The sequence below is a fragment of the Mobula birostris genome, chromosome 10 (genome assembly GCF_030028105.1).
Source record: "Mobula birostris isolate sMobBir1 chromosome 10, sMobBir1.hap1, whole genome shotgun sequence".
Classification (NCBI taxonomy): Eukaryota; Metazoa; Chordata; class Chondrichthyes; order Myliobatiformes; family Myliobatidae; genus Mobula; species Mobula birostris.
In genome coordinates, this window is record NC_092379.1 from 103,393,331 (window position 1) to 103,417,053 (window position 23,723).

The 23,723-nt window shown below is 40.7% G+C and overlaps 1 protein-coding gene across 1 annotated transcript in view; it reads right to left on the reverse strand.

Annotated features, from left to right (window-relative positions):
* The window catches only part of dlg3 (discs, large homolog 3 (Drosophila)), a 404,968-nt gene that overhangs the window by 236,272 nt on the left and 144,973 nt on the right, over window positions 1-23,723 (reverse strand). Inside the window, exon 2 of the mRNA XM_072270742.1 lies at window positions 18,889-18,942. Within this exon, the coding sequence (XP_072126843.1) occupies window positions 18,889-18,942 (54 nt within the window). The remainder of the gene's footprint in view (window positions 1-18,888; window positions 18,943-23,723) is intronic.

The following is a 23,723-nucleotide window of genomic DNA, read 5'->3' on the forward strand; positions in this document are numbered from 1 at the left end:
AAATGTTTGTGAAATGTCATCTCTTTATTCTACTATCTTTCCAACAGATAACTCCCTTCCTTCCAAACTCCAGCGTATTGACAACGTGTGGAAACTACTCCGTGGCTACATAAAGAAGTGAGAAGAGCCGAGGCCAAGATGAGGAGCTAGTTGCAGCTGTCTTCAGAGTCAGGAGATATCCAGTGCAAGTGAGATGTCACCTGAGGCGGGTAACAGTCATTTGCCATTTAAAAGCCATGAAACAAATGTTCAGGTGCTGGGGCTGATGACTCAGAATGTGCTGTGCCTGGTGGGTTTTAGAAGTTCACTCCATTATTTATAGTCCTATGTATGCAATAAAGTCAATCCTACAATGCCACGCTATAGAAAAGGATTTGCAGCTGAATACCTTTCACTGGAATGAATAGGAACTGTGGTTAACCAAGAAGTACTTGCCATTGCCATCACAAATGGATGGTTTAGTCTCTGGAATTATTTAATCTGATTGGTATTACTTGGTCATCTTCTTGTCAATCATGCTCACGAAGAAACAGCTCAATGTGAATCACCTACAGAAAGTAAAAGTCTTCTTGGAAAAGTGGTACCTGCACTTGAGGAAAGCTGGCTAGTGATATTTGAGATCTACATGGAAATGTGGTTGCCCTGAAAATATGATCCAGCTTGCAATGCAGAATTAATGTTTAATGCTCACATTGGGATGGCTCTGGAAAGCTGGGCTACTGGTTTAAGGAAGCAAGTAGATACACAAGGAAATTGCAGCCTTCCTAAGCACACTTAATTGATATGTTGCTATTTTGGCAAGTAAAAACCGGTATATGGAAACCTATAGATATTCCTATAGAACAGTCAGTCAACTCAACTTCCCTTAGAATCTGTAAAACAATATATGTCTAAAGAAGGAAATAATCAACGGGGGGGGTACTTTCTGAGAATGAAACACCAAAAACCTACCAGAGAAATCAAAACAGGTAAGAATTACACGTAAATCAGTGAAGTTAAGATCAAAATCCTACATTCTATTTAAAAACAGGAACTGAATGAGCCACATTGATTGGGAATCTGTCATAAATTGCAAAATTGTGTTGATTGCAAAAAAAGACTGTTATTAAAGATTAAAGATATTAACTTTATTTGTCATATATACATCAAAACACAGAAAAGTACAGTGAAATACGTTGTTTGTGCCAAATCAAATCAGCAAGGATCATGCGGCCATGCTTCGAGTGGCAACATGTCACACCCACAACTCACTAACCCTACCTGGACATATTTGGAATGTGGGCAGAAACCCATCTATCACAGAAAAAAACATTACAGGCAGCGACGGGAATGAATTTAACCCCAACTAGTTATCAGTGGCACTGTAATAGTATTTCGCTTAAGTGCTACGCTACCTTGCTGCTCCTTTCGTATTCTGCAAACCTCTTAAATGCTTCCTGCCAATGAAGTCTTTTTTAAGTGAAGCCACAGATCCAATGCAGGCAAACTACGAGGCAGTTCCTGATAGTAACAGGAGATCCAGAATATAAAAACTGAAGAGGTACCACATTCCATCAGTACTTTACTTGATTTGAGTGGTCAGGTGAGTGGAGTGGAGCTCGACATCAGTGTCCCGCGTCTGATGTGAGAACACTCTCACTGCACTGAAGCACTGAAGCACAAGATCAATCAGCAAGGAAGCACTCAGCAGTGTGCAACAGTGAAGCTGTCATGCTGAAACTGTTGGCTCAGATACTCCTTCTGGTTACTGAAGCGTAAAGGAATTATTAATCTCTGGAAGAGGGGCAGCGAAGTGTGACAAGGCTGATCTCTAGTACACAGGAAGGACTGTGAGAAAACTTAAGATTCCCAGACTTGAAGAAAGTGTAACAAAATAGGACTTTCCAGGTGTCCATGAGATGTGTAGTGGAATCCTATTTCAAAAGAGGCCAAGTAAGCAGAACAAGCATTATAAAAATAACTTGGTAAAGGCTAAGTCTAATGTGATTGTTCAATTCTTCACACAAAACATAATTAATAACAGACATTTCCAACTGGATAAGATTAAATATCTAGGCCAAGGCCTATAAATTGTTCAGCACCAAAACAGTGACATTAAACTGTCTGTGAATGTGACACTGGTGCAGGTGCTACGTCTTTAATGGATATTCTTCCACAATATTCTATTAGAACAGACTCAACCTGCACATTAGGGTAAGGGGAAAATGGGCTTTTTGCTTAGCTTTGATTTTATAGTAAACAAAAACTTGTATTATGGCACAGAATTTATAAACTCATAATCTTAAGGTCTCTTTTTTCCTGATGGAAAGAGACTAAAATGTCACTAATATTAGGCTCTCCAGATCAAAAATGACTTGGTGAGACTTCGGTGTGTGGTTGGACAACATGTGTGAGCTTTGACCCAAGAAGGCACCCTGAAATGAAAATATTGTGCCTATTATGTCAATCACACTGTAGTGGGAATTAAACATGTTCTGTACTTATTGCCCACTTAAACATAGAAAAAACAGACACCATGCATGACTTAAGTCAGAGGAAAACAGTAAGTATATTTTTTTAAATTCCTAAAAATAAACCATAAATGCACTGGATATATCATCTTATAGTCATAGTCATAGTCATAGTCATACTTTATTGATCCTGGGGGAAATTGGTTTTCGTTACAGTTGCCCATAAATAATAAATAGTAATAGAACCATAAATAGTTAAATAGTAGTATGTAAATTATGCCAGCAAATTATGAAATAAGTCCAGGACCAGCCTATTGGCTCAGGGTGTCTGACCCTCCAAGGGAGGAGTTGTAAAGTTTGATGGCCACAGGCAGGAATGGCTTCCTATGATGCTCTGTGCTGCATCTTGGTGGAATGAGTCTCTGGCTGAATGTACTCCTGTGCCCACCCAGTACATTATGTTATGTAGTATAATGCAGTACATTATATCCTAACACGAAAGGTTGAGCTAAGAAATAGCAGGGGTAAAAGGACCCTGATGGCAGTTATTTATAGGCCTCCAAATAACTGCAGGGATGTGGACTACAAATTACAACTGGAAATAGAAAAGGCTTGTCAGAAGGGTGGTGTTATGATAATTGTGGGGGATTTTAACATGCAAGTAGATTGGGAAAATCAGGTCAGCACTGGATCTGAAGAAAGAGAATTTGTAGAATGTCTGCGAGATGGCTTTTTAGAACAGCTTGTTGTTGAGCCCACTAGGGGATCGGCTGTACTGGATTGGGTATTGTGTAATGAACCGGAGGTGATTAGAGAGATTGAGGTGAAGGGACCCTTAGGAGACAGTGATCATAACATGATTGAGTTCACTGTGAAATTAGAAAAAGAGAAGCTGAAATCTGATGTGTCGGTATTTCAGTGGGGTAAAGGAAATTACAGTGGCATGAGAGAGGAACTGGCCAAAGTTGACTGGAAAGGGACACTGGCAGGAAAGACAGCAGAGCAGCAGTGGCTGGAGTTTATGCGAGAAATGAGGAATGTGCAAGACAGGTATATTCCAAAAAAGAAGAAATTTTCGAGTGGAAAAAGGATGCAACCATGGTTGACAAGAGAAGTCAAAGCCAAAGTTAAAGCAAAGGAGAGGGCATACAAGGAATCAAAAATTAGTGGGAAGACAGAGGATTGGGAAGTTTTTAAAACCTTACAAAAGGAAACCAAGAAGGTCATTAAGAGAGAAAAGATTAACTATGAAAGGAAGCTAGCAAATAATATCAAAGAGGATACTAAAAGCTTTTTCAAGTATATAAAGAGTAAAAGACAGGTGAGAGTAGATATAGGACCGAGAGAAAATGATGCTGGAGAAATTGTAATGGGAGATAAGGAGATGACAGAGGAACTGAATGAGTATTTTGCATCAGTCTTCACTGAGGAAGACATCAGCAGTATACCGGACACTCAAGGGTGGCAGGGAAGAGAGGTGTGCACAGTCACAATTACGACAGAGAAAGTACTCAGGAAGCTGAATAGGCTAAAGGTAGATAAATCTCCTGGACCAGATGGAATGCACCCTTGTGTTCTGAAGGAAGTAGCTGTGGAGATTGAGGAGGCATTAGCGATGATCTTTCAAAAGTCGATAGATTCTGGCATGGTTCCGGAAGACTGGAAGATTGCAAATGTCACTCCACTATGTAAGAAGGGGGCAAGGAAGCAAAAAGACCTGTTAGCTTGACATCGGTGGTTGGGAAGTTGTTGGAGTCGATTGTCAAGGATGAGGTTACAGAGTACCTGGAGGCATATGACAAGATAGGCAGAACTCAGCATGGATTCCTTAAAGGAGAATCCTGCCTGACAAACCTATTACAATTTCTTGAGGAAATTACCAGTAGGCTAGACAAGGGAGATGCAGTGGATGTTGTATATTTGGATTTTCAGAAGGCCTTTGACAAGGTGCCACACATGAGGCTACTTAACAAGATAAGAGTCCATGGAATTACGGGAAAGTTACATACGTGGATAGAGCGTTGGCTGATTTGCAGGAAACAGAGAGTGGGAATAAAGGGATCCTATTCTGGTTGGCTGCCGGTTACCAGTGGTGTTCCACTAGGGATCAGTGTTGGGGCCGCTTCTTTTTACATTGTACATCAACGATTTGGATTATGGAATAGATGGCTTTGTGGCTAAGTTTGCTGACGATACAAAGATAGGTGGAGGGGCCGGTAGTGCTGAGGAAATGGAGAGTCTGCAGAGAGACTTGGATAGATTGGAAGAATGGGCAGAGAAGTGGCAAATGAAGTACAATGTTGGAAAGTGTATGGTTATGCACTTTGGCAGAAAAAATAAACGGGCAGACTATTATTTAAATGGGGAAAGAATTCAAAGTTCTGAGATGCAACGGGACTTGGGAGTCCTCATACAGGATACCCTTAAAGTTAACCTCCAGGTTGAGTCAGTAGTGAAGAAGGCGAATGCAATGTTGGCATTCATTTCTAGAGGAATAGAGTATAGGAGCAGGGATGTGATGTTGAGGCTCTATAAGGCGCTGGTGAGACCTCACTTGGAGTACTGTGGGCAGTTTTGGTCTCCTTATTTAAGAAAGGATGTGCTGACGTTGGAGAGGGTACAGAGAAGATTCACTAGAATGATTCCGGGAATGAGAGGGTTAACATATGAGGAACGTTTGTCCGCTCTTGGACTGTATTCCTTGGAGTTTAGAAGAACGAGGGGAGACCTCATAGAAACATTTCGAATGTTAAAAGGCATGGACAGAGTGGATGTGGCAAAGTTGTTTCCCATGATGGGGGAGTCTAGTATGAGAGGGCATGACTTAAGGATTGAAGGGCGCCCATTCAGAACAGAAATGCAAAGAAATTTTTTTAGTCAGAGGGTGGTGAATCTATGGAATTTGTTGCCACGGGCAGCAGTGGAGGCCAAGTCATTGGGTGTATTTAAGGCAGAGATTGATAGGTATCTGAGTAGCCAGGGCATCAAAGGTTATGGTGAGAAGGTGGGGGAGTGGGACTAAATAGGAGAATGGATCAGCTCATGATAAAATGGCGGAGCAGACTCGATGGGCCGAATGGCCTACTTCTGCTCCTTTGTCTTATGGTCTTATATACAGGGCTATTATTACGGGTGACTTCAACTTCCCTAATATTGATTACTTAAATGGGGCAGAATTTGTTAAGTGTGTCCAGAAGGATTCTTGACATAATATTTAGACAGGCCAATTAAAGAGAGACCATACTGGATCTAATAGTGGGCACTGAAGCTGGTCAGTTGACAGACCTCTTGGTGGGTGAATATTTCAGGGAGCGTGACCACAGCTCTCTGACTTTTACCATTCCTTGGAAGGGGTGGAGGGGGTGCAGCTCAAATTATGATGCTATTAGTCAGGAACTTGAGAGGGTAAAATGGGAACAGATGTTCTCAGGGAAATGCACAACAGAAATATGGATGTTGTTTTGGAGATACCTGTACAGGCTTCTGGATCGGTTTGTTCCATTGAGGCTGAGAAACGATAGTAGGGTGAAGGAACTATGGTTGACAAGACATGTGGAATATCTAGGCAAGAGGAAAAAAGAAGCATATTTAAGGTGTAGAAAGCAAAGATCAAACTGGACTCTAGAAAGTTACAAAGTAGCGAGGATGGAGCTTAAGAAGAGATTTAGGAGAGCTAAAAGATGACATGAGAAGAATTTGCAAGTAAAGTTAAGGAAGAACCCAAGGCATTCGACACATAAAAAAGAATGACTAGAGTGAAGGCAGACTAATCATGGATAAAAGATGCTTGGAACTGGAGGAGGTAGAAGAGGTCCTTAATAAATATTTTGCTTCAGTATTCACCAGAGAAGAACCTTGACTAACGTGATGCCAACATGGAACAAGCTAATATGCTGGAACACATTAATGTTAAGAAAGAGCATGTGCTAGAATTTTTGAAATGCAATAGGATAGATAAGTCCCTATGGTCGGAAGGGATATACCCCTGATTACTATAGGAAGTGAGAGAAGAGATTGCTGCACTTTTGGCGATGATCTTTGTGTCTTCACTGGCCACAAGAGTAGTACTAGAAAATTGGAGGGTGGCAAATGTTATTCCTTTGTTCAAAACAGTTAATTATAGATCAGTCACTTTTATGTCAGTAGTGGGCAAACTATTGGAAAGGCTTCTTAGTGGCAGGATTTATGAGCATTTGGAGAAGCATAGTGTGATTAGGTATAATTAGCATGGCGTTAAGAGGGCCAGGTCGTGCCTCAAGAGCCTGATTGAATTACTGGAGGAAGCGACAAAGTAAATTGATTAAAGGAGATCTGTGGATATTGTGTGTATACCATTTGACAAGGTTTCCCATGGTAGGCTCACTTAGAAAGGCAGGAGGCATGGGATCCAGAGAAGTTTGGCTCTGTGGATTCAAAATTGGCTTGCCTATAGAAGATAGAGGGTGGTAGCAGATGGAGCATATTCTACCTGGAGGTCAGTGACCAGTAATGTTCCATGGGGATCTGTTCAGGGACCCCCAACTTTTGTGACTTTTATAAATGACTTAGATGAGGAAGTGAAAGGGTGGGTTCATCAGTTTGCAAATGACACATAGGTTGGTGGTATTGTGAAAAGTGCAGGTTATCACAGGTTACCAAAGGACATTAATAGGATACAGAACTGAGCTGAAAAGTGGAAAATGGAGTTCAGTCCTGAAAAGTGTGAAGTGATGCACTTTAGAAGATCAAATTTGAAGGCAGAGTACAAGATTAATGGCAGGATTCTTAACGGAGGAACAGAGTCCATATCCTCCATCTTCAAAGTTGTTACACAAGTTGATAGGGTAGTTAAGAAATTATATGGTGTGTTGGCGTTTAATAGTTGAAGGATTGAGTACGTGTGCTGGGAGGTAATGATGCAGCTCTATAGAACTTTGGTTAGACCTCACTTGGAGTAGTGTGTTCAGTTTTGGTCAACTCATTATAGGAAGAATGTGGAGAGTGTGAAGAAGATTTAACTAGATTTCTACCTGGACAAAACAGCTAAAAGAACATGTCTCATGAGGATAAGTTAAATGAGTTAGGGTTTTCCCATTTGAATTGAAGGAGAATGAGAGGGACTTGATAGAAGTGTATAAGATAAGAGGCACTGAGAAAGTAGACAGCCAGAACCTTTATCCTAGAGCAGAAATGCCTAGTATGAGGGGCCATAATTTTAAGGTGATTGGAGTATAGTATTGTGGGAGTGTCAGAAGTAGTTCATTTTTAAACAGGTAGGTTTGTGGAATGTGCTGGATTATGGTGGAGGCAGATATATTAGAGACATTTAAGACTCAGATAGGCACATGGATGAAGGAAAAATGGAGGGCCATGCAAAGGGGAAGTGTTAGATCAACCTTGGGATAGATTGAAATATTGGCACAACATCATGAGCTGAAGGAGCTGCATTGTTCTATTTTCTATGTGTATTGATATATCTCTACACATTCAGTGTCCATGTACAGTGGATTCAGGTTAATCGGTCCATGGTTAATCAGGGCAGACGCTTATTTGGGACAAGTCTTAAAGAACAAAAACATTGAGAAAATGGTCGGTATTCCCTTCATTTATTTGGGACACTGCGCCACTTAATTGTGACAGAAGGCTGTTGCTGAACAATTTCTAAATAGAGTCTATTGCGTGAACATGTGTGGCTGTTAGACACTACACTGTGCTTAGCATCATTTGTGTGTGTTTGTGTTCAAAAAGCAGTGATCCTTGTCACCGATTGTGAGCAAGAAATAAGCATTAAGACAAGACAACTTAGAATTGATTTGCTTATTGTGATTTCAATCAGTCAGGCTTGGGGATGCCAGAAAACAGGTAGCAGTAAAAATGAAATAATTTCACTACTTCAACAAGTTAGGCACTATGAAGAATTTTAAGGTGTCGATAATCATCTTGATTGTTCACATTGAGTCGTGGCTGAAAGAAGACCCCAGGATAGTACATCAAAGGATATATTTGGTATCAAAAGGACAAGCAGAAAGGAATAGGTAGTGGTGAGGCTCTGTTGGTAAGAGATGGAATTACATCTTTAGAAAGAGGTGACATAGGGTCAGAGAATACTGAATTTCTACGGGTGGAGTTAAGAAACTGCAAGGGCAAAAAAAAATTATGGGAATCATATAGGCCTTCAAATAGTAGCCAAGATGTGGGGTTGAGTTTGCAAAGGGAGCTGGAAAAGGCACGTAATAAGGGTAATATCACAATTGTAATGGGGACTTCAGTATGTAAGGTGATTGGGAAAAGAAGGTTGGCATTGGATCTCAAGAGAGGGAATTTGTTGAATACCTACAAGATGGCTTTTTAGAGCAGCTTGTGCTTGAGTCTACTCAGGGAAAGGCTATTTTAGATTGGGAGCTTAACATAAATGAACCCATAGATTGCAGTGATCATAGTATGATTGAATTCATACTGCAATTTAACATATGAGGAGCGCTTGGCAGTTTTGGGCCTGTACTCACTGGAATTTAAAAGTATGCATGGGAATCTCATTGAAACCTACCGAACATTGAAAAGAAAGGATAAGGTGGATGAGGAGAGGATGTGTGGTGGGAGTATCCAGAACCAGAGGGGACAGCCTCAAAATTGAGAGATGATCTTTTAGAACAGAGGTAAGGAGGATTTTTTTTTTAGCCAGAGAGTAATGCAACTGTGGAATACTCTGCCACAGGCTGCAGTGGGGGCCAGTCTGTGGGTATACTTAAAGCAGAATTTGATAGTTTCCTGATTGGTCGGGACATCAAAGGATATGGCGAGAAGGCAGGTATATCAGGGTTGAGAGGGATCTGGGATCAGCCATGATGGAATGGTGGAGCAGACTTGATGGGCTGAATGGCCTAATTCTGCTCCTATATCTTACGGTCCTATGTAACAATGAAAATGAAGATTTAGGGGATGCAATCATCAAAAGCACTGTATGAAAGCAGTCCATTATCTGCACCAGGTGTCTGCGGTAATTTTGTTCATTTACAGCCAATCAAAAAATATGGCAGGAGGTTGGTTGTACACTTTATCCAACAAAGTGAAAGCTGTGCAGGATAGTTTTTAAAATGGAAAAGCCATCGCATTGTGTCAGTTTCACCTTTCCCGACTTCTGAAGTCAGGGTCTGGTGATATGAGTAGACACGAACTGGGGTCTTCCTTGGTTACAGTGGGTGTGCCTTATCATGCCTTTGTTCTCCTTTCTGGGCCTTTGGATATCAACGTTGATCTCATCCACCAGTCTACCAGAGCTGATTTCACATGATACAAAAGACGTATCCATATTTCACTAGGTTTTGAGGCCTGCCAGCTACCTTCACCTGGTTTAGCCCACCCGTTGAAGCGGTATACTGGAGTGAGGCTGCTGTCCCATACTTGGAGCCACAGGTGAGCGCTGAATGTCCAGTAGAGACTAAAGGTGAGCCCATACATGCAGCAAGCACCAGATGAATTTCTCTGTTGTAACTAATAGGAATCAATACACAGTAGGCATTGACATCGGTATCAAGTTTTAAGTATTGTTGCTTGAGGGGCAGCAAGACTGAGATCCAATGAGAAGACTATAGAGAATGGAGCTTCGAAAATAGAACAGTGATAGTGACTGCAGTCCTGGGTATGACTCTAAACTGCAACTGGTGATGAGGCTCTGATTGGGGACTTTGAGAGCTCTGGGGAAAGTGGAGTTACCCTTAGTCATTCATTGCTCCCAGGGCTGCTCTGACCCGGAACGGTAGCACCTGCAAGGGTTCCTGCTCAGGATACGAGCGAAGGCCAACGGCGGATCCGGCAGGTTCAGTAACTGAACTTATGACGGAGAAGGTGGATGAGCTACGACCTCAAATGTCAACGGCTATAGTATAGGCGGATGACCATTTGGGAAGAGAAATGGCGATTTCTTTAGTTCGCCCAACGGTAGGCAATAGCGAACCACCGTTGCTATTTGCTAAGAAAACCATGGTCAAACTCACAAAATGTATCACACAACAACAGCGTCAAGAGGATCTTCAAGACAACTCTGAAGATGCTTCGCTCGGTAGGGTTGATTCTGGCCAGCAGGGGATATCCGACCATCATCAAGCTACTGCTCATAAAATTCAAGTAACACAAAAGAAGATTATTGCCACTTGGAACGTAAACGCTATATCAAGCAGGAAGATTGGACAATGTGATAAATGAAATGGAAAGACTAAAGATTAACATCATGGGAATTAGCGAAGTTCATTGGATAGGTGCTGGAACATGTCAGATTAGAAATAAAACACTAGTTTATTCTTGTAGAACATCCATACTAATGGAGTAGGAATTCTTATGGATGAAAACATGGCAAAAAGTGTTTTAGGATATTGGGCAATATCAGAAAGAGTGCTCCTTGATGGATTCAGAGGACAACCATTTGATTTAGCAATTATACAGGTATATGCACCAACAACAGATGGAACAAATGAGGATACAGATAAATTCTATGAAGAGCTTGAACAAGCAAAGAATGGATGCAAATCTCAAGATATTGTTATTGTCATGGGAGACCTAAATGCTAAAGTACGACAAGGTGCTGATGGCAATACCATAGGGAAATTTGGACTAGGGGAAAGAAGTGAAAGAGGTGAGAAATGGGTAGAATGGTGTAAGATGAATAATCAGGTCATTATGAATACCTACTTTAAAAACCATCCAAGACGCTTGTGGACCTGGAAAAGTCCAGGTGATAACACTAGAGATCAAATTGACTTTATTACTATAAACGAAAGATTTAGAAACTCAGTGACTCAATGCAAAACATATCCAGGTGCAAACTGTAATAGTGACCGTAACCCAGTAGTATGTCATGTAAAAGTAAAACTTAAAAAACTAAAGAAGCAAAAACCTGAACAATCCCTTGACTACATGCAATTAATTAAAGAAAAAAACTTAAGACAAAAATTTACAATTGAAGTAAGGAATAGATTTCAAAGTCTAGAAATTGAATCTGTTGAAGATGATAGCAATCATGTAGAAATGAAATTTAACTCTCTAAAGGCCTTGGTAGAATCAGCAAAGTCAGTGATTCCTAAAAAACAAAAAAGCACGAAGAATAAATGGATGACAGATGAAATCAAAAATCTAATGGAAGAAATGGAAGAAAGGAGAAGGAAGAAAGCAAATCCTATAAGTCCTTAGATAAAAAAGTTAAAAGCTTATGTCAAAAAGCCAAAGAAGAATGGTTAAACCAGGAATGTGAGCAACTAGGAAGAATCCCTATTACAGATCCAAGAAGGTTGCATCAACAAATCAAGAATATCACTGGTAAAAAGCTCCTCTGTTCTTCAGGTGGATGTTTGAAAGCAATTCAGTACGATTATCTTTGAAAAAGACAAGATTATGAACAGATGGACTGAGTATATTCAGGTATTGTTTGAAGACGATCGAAGCGAAAAACCAGAAATTAAGAAAAACATTGAAGGTCCAAGTATTTTAAAATCTGAAGTTTGTAATGCAATAAATAAGATGAAGAAAGGAAAGGCAGCAGGTCCTGATGAATTAGTAATAGAACAAATTATCACCCTTGAAGATTACGGAATTGAAAAACTTACTGATTTAATCAATGACATTTATGAGACTGGAATAATACCAGAAGAGTTGAAAAAGATCAGTATTTATCACTCTTCCTACGAAAGCTAGAGCAATAGAATGTGAATTACATAGGACCATGTTTAATGAGTCATATCACCAAGATACTTCTAAGAATTTTGATGACAAGAGCTGAAAGTAAGATACAAGCTGAAATAGGCACAGAACAATATGGTTTTGTGAAAGACAAAGGTACAAGAAACACAATATTGATGTTAAGGTACTATCAGAACGAGCTATTCAAGTGCAAAAAGATTTGCTTGTTTGTTTTATCGACTACACAAAAGCATTTGATAAAGTGAAGCACAATAAGTTATTTGAAATATTACAGAAAACTCTAGATCTAGATTCGAAAGACCTCCGCCTCATCAGAAATCTGTTCTGCGAACAAACTGCCGCTGTAAGAATAGATGGAGAAGTGAGTCAGTTTACAAAAATCAAGAGAGGCGGTAGACAGGGTGTGTTTTCTCCCCTGATTTATTTAATGTGTACAGTGAAACAATATTACAAAAAATAAGAGCCATCTTGGGAATCAAAGTTGGCAGTGAAAACATCAATAATTTCAGATATTCAGATGACACTGTGTTAATTGCAAGTACGGAGGAAGAACTACAAAACTTAATTGATATAATTGTTGAAGGAAGTGCAAAAATGGGTCTATCTATCAATTGCAAAAAGACAGACTGTATGGTGATATCCAAAAAGAAGGAGAATCTTATCTGCAGGCTGAGAATAAATGGGGAAGGCATAAAACAAGTACAGAACTTCTGCTACTTAGGAAGCTGGGTGATGTTGGGTGATGTCAGATGGCAGGTGCGACTTAGATATCAAAAGAAGAATAGGGATGGCAAAAGACACCTTTATGAGAATGAAGAGTATACTGTCCAATACTAAACTAGGCATGACAACCCGCCTCAGAGTACTGAAATGTTATGTTTATCCAGTTATGTTATATGGCTCAGAATGCTGAACAATATCTAGTAACATGAGGAAATGAATTATAGCAGCAGAGATGTGGTTTTTGAGGAGGATGCAAAGAATATCATGGATGAAATGAATATCTAACGAGGATGTCATGAACAGAGCAAACACAAAAAGAGAAATAATGTATGAGATCATGAAAAGGCAACGTAACTTCATTGGATATGTGATTAGGAAAGAGGAGTTAGAATGCACGGTAATTATGGGAAAGATTGGAGGGAAGAAAGCAAGAGGAAGACAAAGACAAATGATGATGGAGACAGCAGCCAGAGAACTGGAAATGAATACCAATGAATTGATCCACTTGACCCGAAACAGGAGTGTGTTGGCCATGGCAGTCAAAGCTCAAACTGGGCATGGCACCTAATGATGATGATGATAGTGGCTGACTGTGTTGTAATAGATACAATGGCAAGCTTGAAAGATACAAGCAGACTCATCCATTTGCTCTGTACATGGAAAGAGGAACAATAGGATTGCTGTGGACCAAGGTGACGACACAGAATGGGAAAAGACAGTCATGCACAACAAGAGGAGGACAATGTTGTTGCTGGTGCTGAGGTAAGAGACAGGAAATGCTGCCAAATTACAGATATGGGAATATTTGTATAACGAAAGCCTTTACTAGACTTTCTCTTGTGTCAATAGATCTTAAAGCCACATATTTGGTGTGAGCACCATGTGCCACCAAACGACCATCCACCACCTGCTCCCTTGGCTTCACGTGACCCTGATTGGGGGGGAGGGTGACCTGCAGGCTAGCAGAGTGAAGGAGCGCCTTTCCCCTCCTTTGGTAGAGATGTATCTCCACCCCACCAGACTGTGCCTATATAAAGATCATCTTAAAGCCTCTATCATATTTGTCACTACTAATACCACCATCAGTGTGTTCCAGGCACCTACTATTCTCTTTGTAAAATAAATCGCCTAGCACTTCTTTGAGCAACACACACAGAATGCTGGAAGAACTCAACAGGCCAGGCAGCATCTATAGAAAAAAGAACAGTTGATGTTTCGGGTCAAAGCCCTTCGGCAGTAAGACTTTCCTTCTTTTGTGTGGTGCCTTAAAAGCAGGTCCTCTAGTATTAGAAATTTTGACCATGGGAAGAAGACACCAGCGGTCTACTCTATCTATGCCTCTCACAACCTTACAAACCTCTAACAAGGTCTCCCCTCAGCCTTCATGGTTCCAGAGTACGTAGGAAAGACTTGCGTTTCTCATTTTGGATGGCGGTAACTTGAGAGGGAGAGGTGATCTTATCAGCTTATAAATGATAACCAATTGCACTGTATAAATAGATTCAGAAAACTTTTAAATTAAACTGTGACAAAGAATTTAAAGGTCAGAGAATTAAATTAGTGGAATGCAAATTTAGCACTGATGCTGGATCGAGGACAGCAAATCATTTGGATGGTGCTAGTAAAACCCTTGGATTGTTGAAGAAGCAATCGGATAATGCACACAAGAGATCTTGAGGGGTTTAAAAGGGCCACAAAGAATGCTGTACATTTGGAATGAATTGCCAGAAATAATGGTTGAGGTGGGTATATTGTCAACAGAGTTGAAAATACACTTGGACTAAGATGTTAACTGTCCTGTGCTATCACCAGTGGGATCATCAGTTGCTCTGCCACATGTCTTCAGGAGTTTCGGCCCGCTTATGATCAAAATTCCCTCGGGGTGGTGGGCCAAAATTTAAATGCCATCCAGGTAAGTACATGGATCAGAAATGTTTAGAGGGCTATGGACCAAACAAAGGTAGATGGGACTGGGCAATGGGCAGCACTGTCAGCATGGACAAATTGGGTTAATGGGCCAGGTTTCCATGCTCTATGACTCTACAAAAAAATAAGATTCTGCAGATGCTGGAAATCCAGAGGAACACATACATAATCCTGGAGGGATTCAGCAGGTCAAACAGCATCTATGGAGAGGAATGAACGGTTGATATTTTGGGATGAGACACTTTATCAGGATCCTGTACCAGGGAAAGCTCAACTAATACCCATGGAATGATGATCCTTTCTTGGATGTAAGTTACAGCCTCTGAATTCAGAACAACTTTCTCCTACTGTTAGCTCCACGTAATCTCCACTTATATCATAAAAACCAACACAAAGAAAAAACAACGCCGAAAGCCTTTTTCTGTATTCCTAGACACAAAAGCATGAGTGAGTGCAACTAACATTTTCAAAGACCTGTCAGGATGTAGGGATGCATTATGCACCTCTTATCTATCCTGCATGATTCATTAATTAATTTTCAGCTGTAAAATGGCACTTAAGGTCTCTAGCATCAGTAAGCCCTATGACTGATATTCAATGAGTACATTATTTACAAAGGCCAGCAAGGTCAAAACATGTTGATTGAATCTTAACACTGATTGCTTAAATATTGTCGTAAATGCTGTTCCCAGAAGAAAAATAGGCTCCATTGGCACTCCTTACTCTTTATTCTGAATGGACTCTGTGTCTTGGTAAAAGGGTCAGAGATCAGTATAGTGTAAAAAAATTATGGTAACTTGTGAAAGATACTTACCTTTCAGCGTGTTCAAGAGGCAGTCAGCCCAGCATCTTACCCATCCTTAAGCTTATCATTCTTCTCACCAAGTTTAAGAGATAGTTGCCCTGTTGCATCACAGGTCCCCAGGCACCCGCTTCCAAGTGCAGACCTCAGCTAAGGTGGATGACTAAGGGATAGTCATGTGGGAGTGTGCCATTATAACCATTACGGAAACATGCCTGAGGGAAACACAGGAATGTTCCAGGCTACAAGTGCTTAAGGCAGAAGAGAGGTGGAGGAAACGGAGGTGGGGGGGGGGGGCGGGAGGCAGATTTTCATTTTTGATGAAGGGGAATGTCACTGTGGTAGTCAGAGTTGGAATTACTGAAGGATTATCCAGTGAGGCTTTATGGGTGGAGCTGAGAAATAAGAAGGGATGATCACATCACTGGGATTGTACTATAGGTCCTCAAAGAGACCACTGGGAATTAGAAGAACAAATATGCAGGGAGATTGTGCAGGGTTGTTAAAATAATAGGGATGTCATAGCAGGGGATTTCAACTTTCTGAACATATACTGGAACTGCCAGATTGTTATGGGCTTAGATGGGGTGGAATTTGTTAAGTGCTGCCAGGAAGGTTTTATTGGGTAATATGTAGAGGGCCCTACTTGGAAGAGAGCAAAGCCTGACCTACCCTTGGGTAACAGGCCGGGACATGTGATTGAAGTAAAGTGGGGGAGCACTTTGGGAATAGTGACCATAGTGCTAATAGTTTTAATATGGTTACAGAAAGGGACAAACTGGTCAACAGGTTCATGTTCTAAACTGGGGCAATGCAAATTCTGACAGTGTGAAACAGGAGCTTGCAAATATTGAAGGAGTTTTTCATCGAGAAAGGGACCACAGGCAAGTGGGATGTTAATAAAGGTGAGGTAGTGAGAGCTCAAAGTTCCCATGTTCCTTGCAGAGGCAACTCGAACAAACCAATGCTGCTGCTGGCAACCACATGGCTATTTATCCTGTAGGATGCACCGTCTGATGAATCCAACGATAATATTCAGAAAAGTCGAAGAAATGTACTTGATGCTTCATTAGCAAATGGCAAAACATACAATCTTGAAGTGATGAAACTAAAACTAACAACAACAACAACATACTTAGGCAGACTTAAGCAAAGTTAAGTGATTTCAAATATAATTAAGCGAAGTTAAGTAGAGTTAAGTGGTCAACAAAAGATATGACGCGAATATCCCCAGCTCTAAACTTCCCAGAACAAAGCATAAATATGTTACTTATTCCCCTCACTTTTACCACACACCCACCCATGTAACTAGCTACCATAATAAACATAATAAATGCACAAGACAGAACACAAAGCAGATAGAAAACAGATGAATGGCTCCTACATTCCTGTGAGAATGAAGGACAAGGCTGGTAGGAGTAGGGGATCCTGAATGACGAGGGACATTGAGACTCTGGCCAGGGAAAAAGAGGCATGCATCAGGTATGTGTAGCTGAGATTAAGTGAGTGGCAAGGTACCGTAGTGTTTAGAGTAATGCTATTACAGTGCTGGTGACACAGGTTCAATACTCCTGTTCTCTGTACGTACATTCTCTCTTTGATTACGTGGGTTTCCTCTGGGTGCTCCAATTTCTTCCCACATTCTAACAATGTACGGGTTAGTAGGTTAATTGGTCACAGGGGTGGTGCAGGCTCATAGGGTGGGAAGGGCTAGTTACTATGCTGCATCTCTAAATAAATACAAATAAAATAAGTGAATCCCTGGAGGAGAAACGTATTCAAGAATGAAATCAGGAGGGCAAAGGAGGCACATAAGATAACTTCAGCAGAGAAGATTATGGAAAATTTAAAGAAAATGCATAACTATATAAGGGGGAAAGAGTAACTGGAGAAAGAATTGGGCCCCTCAAAAACCAAAGGGAGACCTCCTTTGTGTGGAGCTGCAGGAGGTGGGCTAGGTCCTTAATGAATATTTTCCCTCTAGTTTATCATGGAGAGAGACATGAAGATTTTGGGAATTCAGAAAGTAAATGTGAAGGTCTTGGGGAAGTTTGCAATTCAGTAGTGGGTGCAGGATGTCTTAAAAGGTATGAAGGTAGGCAAACCTCCAGCTTTATCCAAGAACACTGTAGGGGTTTAGAAAAGAAATTGTGGGAGCCCTGGTTAAGATATTTGCATCATCATTAACCACTACTGAGGTGCACTAACCAATACACTATCATGGCGTGTAAAAGTACTTATGAACCAACTGAGTTCTTTTGATGAGGTGACCAAGAAAGATGCTGAAGACATGGTGGTAGATGTGGTTTATATGACCTTTGGTAAGGCATTTGTTAAGGTTCCACATTACAGGCTACTCTGGATCACATGGAATACATGGAGAATTGGCTAATTGGATACACAATGAGCCTGATGGAAGAGAGCAGAGGGTGATGGTCAAAAGTAGTTTCTCAGATTGGAAGCCTAGTGGTATGCCTTGAGTATCATGCTGGGCCCATTGTTGTTTGTCATCTACGTCAAACATTTGGATAAGGAGATGTAGGCACGGTCAGTAAGCTTGAGCAATGAAGAAAACCGTCAAAACTACAGGGAGATCTTGATCAGCTGAGCAAGTAGGCTGAGGAATGGCAAATGGAGTACAATTCAGATTAAGGGAAAAGTGCTATAGCTTGGAAAGTAAAATCCCGTAGGATGGTTGGACAGGTGCATGGATTGGAAGGTTATGAGCCAAACACTGGCAAATGAGCTTAGCTTGGATGGGGTATTTTGGTTGCATGGAGCAGGTGGACCAAAGCACTTGTTTTGATATTGTATGACTATGACTCAGTCTTCTTTGACCCTTTATACACCTGCTAAATTCTGTTCAAATTGGGTATATATACCTGCTCTCTGATCGGATTTCCCTACGATTGTGACAGGCAGTTTCATTTTAGTATCTGAAGCATTTGGGCATTGTGATTTCTGTTCAGCACCATTTTATTATCACTTTTCTGAAGCAGCTAGCAGCAGCTGCTGAATAACTGCATAGATCTTCAGCGGATCATGTTCTGGGGTGCCAATGGAATCAATTGTTTTAGGAACACATCTTGTGGCAATCATTAAGCATTCAGTGCAAAGATTTAGATCAACAGGGCTTGACCTTGCTGCAGATTACAGTACTCGCTGCTGTATCGTCACAACGACAATTTGTTAGTGCTGCTGTGAACACAATGTGAAGAAAATGTTTGATTAGGCCTCAAGACATTCCCAGTTGCAGTTACCCCATTTCCATCTTTTCATGGCAAACTGTAAACAATAAGGAAATTTTAAAGTACTTACATAAGGTCCACTATCCAGGGAATCAGCATTCACAATAATGGGAGGAGGGTTTGCCTGTAAAAATACAACACAAAATTTGGCTTTATTGTAAATGACTGCCAGTTTATAGAACTTGAATTAATTATCTAAATAAGTCATGATTTTGGTGTAGTACATAAAGCTAAAAGGTACAGCAAGTGAGAAAGTAACCCACAACCAAAGAGGCACTGACCTAACCAGGTCCACTTTCACACACTGACCAGCAACCAGGTGTAGAGAAGTACGGGAAATATTTGCAGGCAGATAAACTGCTCCAACTTTCATGCACTAACCCATGATTGTGTAGCCAGGTTTCCATCGAACTCAATATATAAGTTTGCTGATGACACCGCAATTGTAGGCCTTATCTCGGGTACTGATGAGTTTGAGTACAGAGAGGAAATTAAGAACCTGGTGGCATGGTGTGAAGACAATAACCTATCCCTCAACGTCAGCAAGACGAAGGAATTGGTTGTTGACTTCAGAAGGAGTAGCGGACCGCATGACCCCATTTACATTGGTGGTGCGCAAGTGGAACAGGTCCACTTGAAGACCAAGGAGATCATTGTGGACTTCAGGTGTGCCAGGAGTCATATTCACATCCCCATCTACATCAACAGAACTGTAGTGGAGCGTGTATCAAGCTTCAAATTCCTTGGTGCCCACATTTCCGAGGATCTCACCGTGTCCCTGAACTCCTCCATCCTGATCAAAAAGGTGCAACAGCGCCTTTATTTCCTGCAGAGCATCAAGAAAGCTCACCTCTGTCCCAGGATACTGATGGACTTTTACCACTGTACCATTGAGAGCATACCCACCAACTGTATCTCAGTGTGGTATGGCAATTGTCCCGTATTGGACCGCAAAGCACTCCAGCGTGTGGTGAAAACTGCCCAGCGGATTATCGGCACCCAATTGCCCACCATTGAGAACATCTACCATAAACGCTGCCTGGCCAGGGCGAAAAGCATTATCAGGGATGCATCTCACCCTAACCATAGACTTTTTACTCTCCTCCCATCTGGTAGGTGCTACAGGAGCCTCCGCTCCCGCACCAGCAGGCACAGGAAGAGCTTCTTCCCTGAGGCTGTGACACTGCTGAACCTCTCATCACAGCGCTAAGCAGTATTGCATCCGTATTGTATTGTCTCAGTACTTTTATATTTGTGTGCTGTAGCACATTTTTTATTCGCAGTTATTTTGTAAATAACACTATTCTTTGCATTTCTGGTCAGATGCTAAATACATTTCATTGGCTTTGTATCTGTACTCAGCACAATGACAATAAAGTTGAATCTAATCTAACCTAATCAAAAGCTTTAAGTTCCTCAGGGTCAATATCACAAATGACCTGACTTGGTCCAACCAAGCAGAGTTCACTGCCAAGAAGACCCACCAGCGCCTTTACTTCCTGAGAAAGCTAACGAAATTTGGCCTGTCCCCTAAAACCTTCACTAATTTTTACAGCTGCACCGTAGAAAGCATTCTTCTAGGGTGCATCACAACCTGGTATGGAAGTTGTCCTGTCCAAGACCAGAAGAAGCTGCAAAAGATTGTGAACACGGTGCAGCACATCACACAAACCAATCTTCTGTCCTTGGACTCGCTTTACACCGCACGCTGTTGGAGCAGTGCTGCCAGGATAATCAAGGACACGATCCACCCAGCCAACACACCTTTCGTCCCTCTTCCCTCCGGGAGAAGGCTCAGGATCTTGAAGACTCGTACGGCCAGATTTGGGAACAGCTTCTTTCCAACTGTGATAAGACTGCTGAATGGATCCTGAGCTGGATCTGGGCCGTACCCTCCAAATATCCAGACCTGCCTCTTGGTTTTTTTGTACCACCTTACTTTCCATTTTTCTATTTTCTATTTATGATTTATAATTTAAATTTTCAATATTTACTATTGATTTGTACACCAGGGAGCAGGAAGCGCAGAATCAAATATCGCTGTGATGATTGTACGTTCTATTATCAATTGTTTGGTGACAATAAAGTATAAAGTACAACTGTGAATCATGCCAACAAAACCTTTCAACAAATGAGCACCCCATATTTGAGAAACATTGTTGAACGTTACAATTCTATAAGGGACAGTACTCTGAATAGCAAATTAAACCCAAATTGATAGGCAGCACAATGATGTAGCAGTTTGTTTGGCTACTTCACCACCTCCATAGAACCTACCATTGAGTGCTGTCCTTGTGGAACTCGTATGTTATTCTTATAACTATGTAGGGTTGCCCATGATCATGCAGTTTCCTCTCACGCATTGGTTGTGAGGTTAATTGGTTACTGTTGATTGCTCCTGGTGTAATAAGGTAAAAGTAAAATCAGGGTATGCTTGGGGAAAGTTGATAGGGATGCAAGGAATAAATTGGGGTCAGTATAAATAGCACTAGAAAGTTGTGGATGTGGTAGGCCAAATGGCTTATATTCTACGCGACTTTATTCTATTTGTTGGCTTAATATGTAGGAGCACTAGAGTATCAAATGGTCCCTGGAGCCTGAATAATCTGACCTATAACCCGTTCCTCAAAATCTTTGACTCCTTTGCAGGCCAAATACCTACCGGGTACTGGGAAAACCCGTACTCCCACTGGGATTGAGCCTCAAATACAATTAGCATTTGGACCCTCCTTAGAATCAGAATCAGAATCAGAATCATTGTCTGATCTGCACATTTAAAAAAGGCCAATGTCTTTATATCCTACAGTTTTAAATTTCAGACAGCTAATTTGGAACAGGAACGTCTCCATTTTAATCTAGGGGAAGTTAAAATCAATCCATTCAAGTTTGACTACTGCCTGATGGAAGTGCATATTGCATAATCAAGGCTTGTTAATTTGTCTAGTTTCAGTACAATGATAATTTCATGCTAATATGACCTTCATGTTGCGGATGCTGCCTTCAAGAAATAGAAATAATAGTTGACAATGGAAATAAATGGTTAAAGATGTTTACTTTTCTTTCCTATGTCTTCTCACCTATGTGACATTGTAAGTTATCAAAAAAACAGAAAGCACATGTTTCCTGCATTTTAAATCCTGTTACTGCCTTTAAAGTTGAATAGATGGCCCTCTCCTTTTGCTGTTTTGGCTGTGTGTTTTGAAGTGTTGTATTGCACAATCGTGTAAATTTATTTCCTCTACTTTAACCTATCTTTTTCTTTGACTGCCCTTTTGTAGCATTATCTGTTTTGCTGTATGAAAAATGAGAAGTGCTCCATTCCTAAGTGGAGTTATCTCTCACAGAGAGAAGCAAAAAAAAAATGACAGAGAATCATAGGTGGAATCCTAAAAAAGACTCATCACCTTGCACACAATTCCCAGCTGAGAAGATGTGTGACCTAATGTATTACCTCTGTCAGCATCTCTCTGTAAAGTTCCCTATAGAGTGTGAGAAAACAGTCATAACAGCTTTAAACACTAAAATACTTACAGTTCCCACAGGTTTAACTTAAGAGTTTCCTTAAAGCTCTGGTCTAGAATTGACCATGTGAGGAATCATGGCTGTAAACCTCGCCCTACCAGCTTGGTGAAGCAATCCTCTTGTTTTTCAGTCATTTACCTTATTCAAGTAGGGATCAATGGAAAAGTGAAAATTTATTGCACAGTTCTAATTGCTGTTGAAAAAGAGATAATAATCTATCTTCTAGAACTGCTGCTAGAGTCCTTCTGGAGTTGTTGGCTATGGAGTTCCAGAATTTAGAAATAGTGACAGAGTTGGAATAGCCAAACTGGCGCAGGACATGAAGTGGGAACTGAAGGTGGTGGTATTCTTGGTGATAGAAGTTGCAGGTTTAGAATGCCATTGGAAAGGTTTGAGCAAATTATTGTGGTATTTTCTGAAGTTAGCATGCACTGCAATACAGTCTTCTGATATCAGATGGAATTAATGCTCAGTAGATAGGATGCCTTGTTTAAGATGATGCCAAGGTTATGGATAATTGTTTGAGCATATCTCAACCAAGCAACTGAGCAAAATTCTGTCACATTCCTGACTTCTTCCTCAGCAGAGATATTGCTAATGAATGTTAAGCTTCGTGATTAAACTCACTGCTACTGGGGACAATAAGTGCTCTATAACACATTAACCATACCTTTAGAATTTCCTTTCACGTATGTTAGCAACAGCACACCTCTATTGTTGCTGCATAACTCGTTTATAACAATCTGCAAGCTCACGTACATTAAAAATTGATTGTACTCCACTATCAATCACTAACAATGGCTTCCACATTCATTAATAGATACCTTGACATCTTTCACTAGTCCATTCATTAATAATAGATTATTATTAATCTGCATTATTAATGTTCACTAACAACACTAATGTCCAAGATGGCATTCACTAATCAAGGCTTTCTGTCATTCTACTTTACTGATGTCTCTGATGTTCTGGAAGGTGTCCTCTGTAGGCTTTATATAGTTTGCATTGTAACTTATCTAGATTATTCAGTTCAGGAGAGAATGCTTTTGTTGGGCTTAATTGATTTTCCTGAATTTTAAAAAATGTCTGGTCATGACACCATTTGCAAATTAATAATTGCATAAACCCCAAATCATCTTTTTATTCACAGTTTTCATCTATTTACAACACAATATTTATTTCTAAAAATAATGAAATGCACTGTGATAGCAAGTTTGATCCTTATTTATAAATCTATGTCTTTATGACCTTTCTCCAATCTGTTTCTCCAGTTTGCTTCAGACCCCTTCCAAACATTCTTCTGATTTTCCCTCTCCAACTTTCAAATCTCTTACTCACTCTTCCTTCAGTTAGTCCTGACGAAGGGTCTCGGCCTGAAACGTC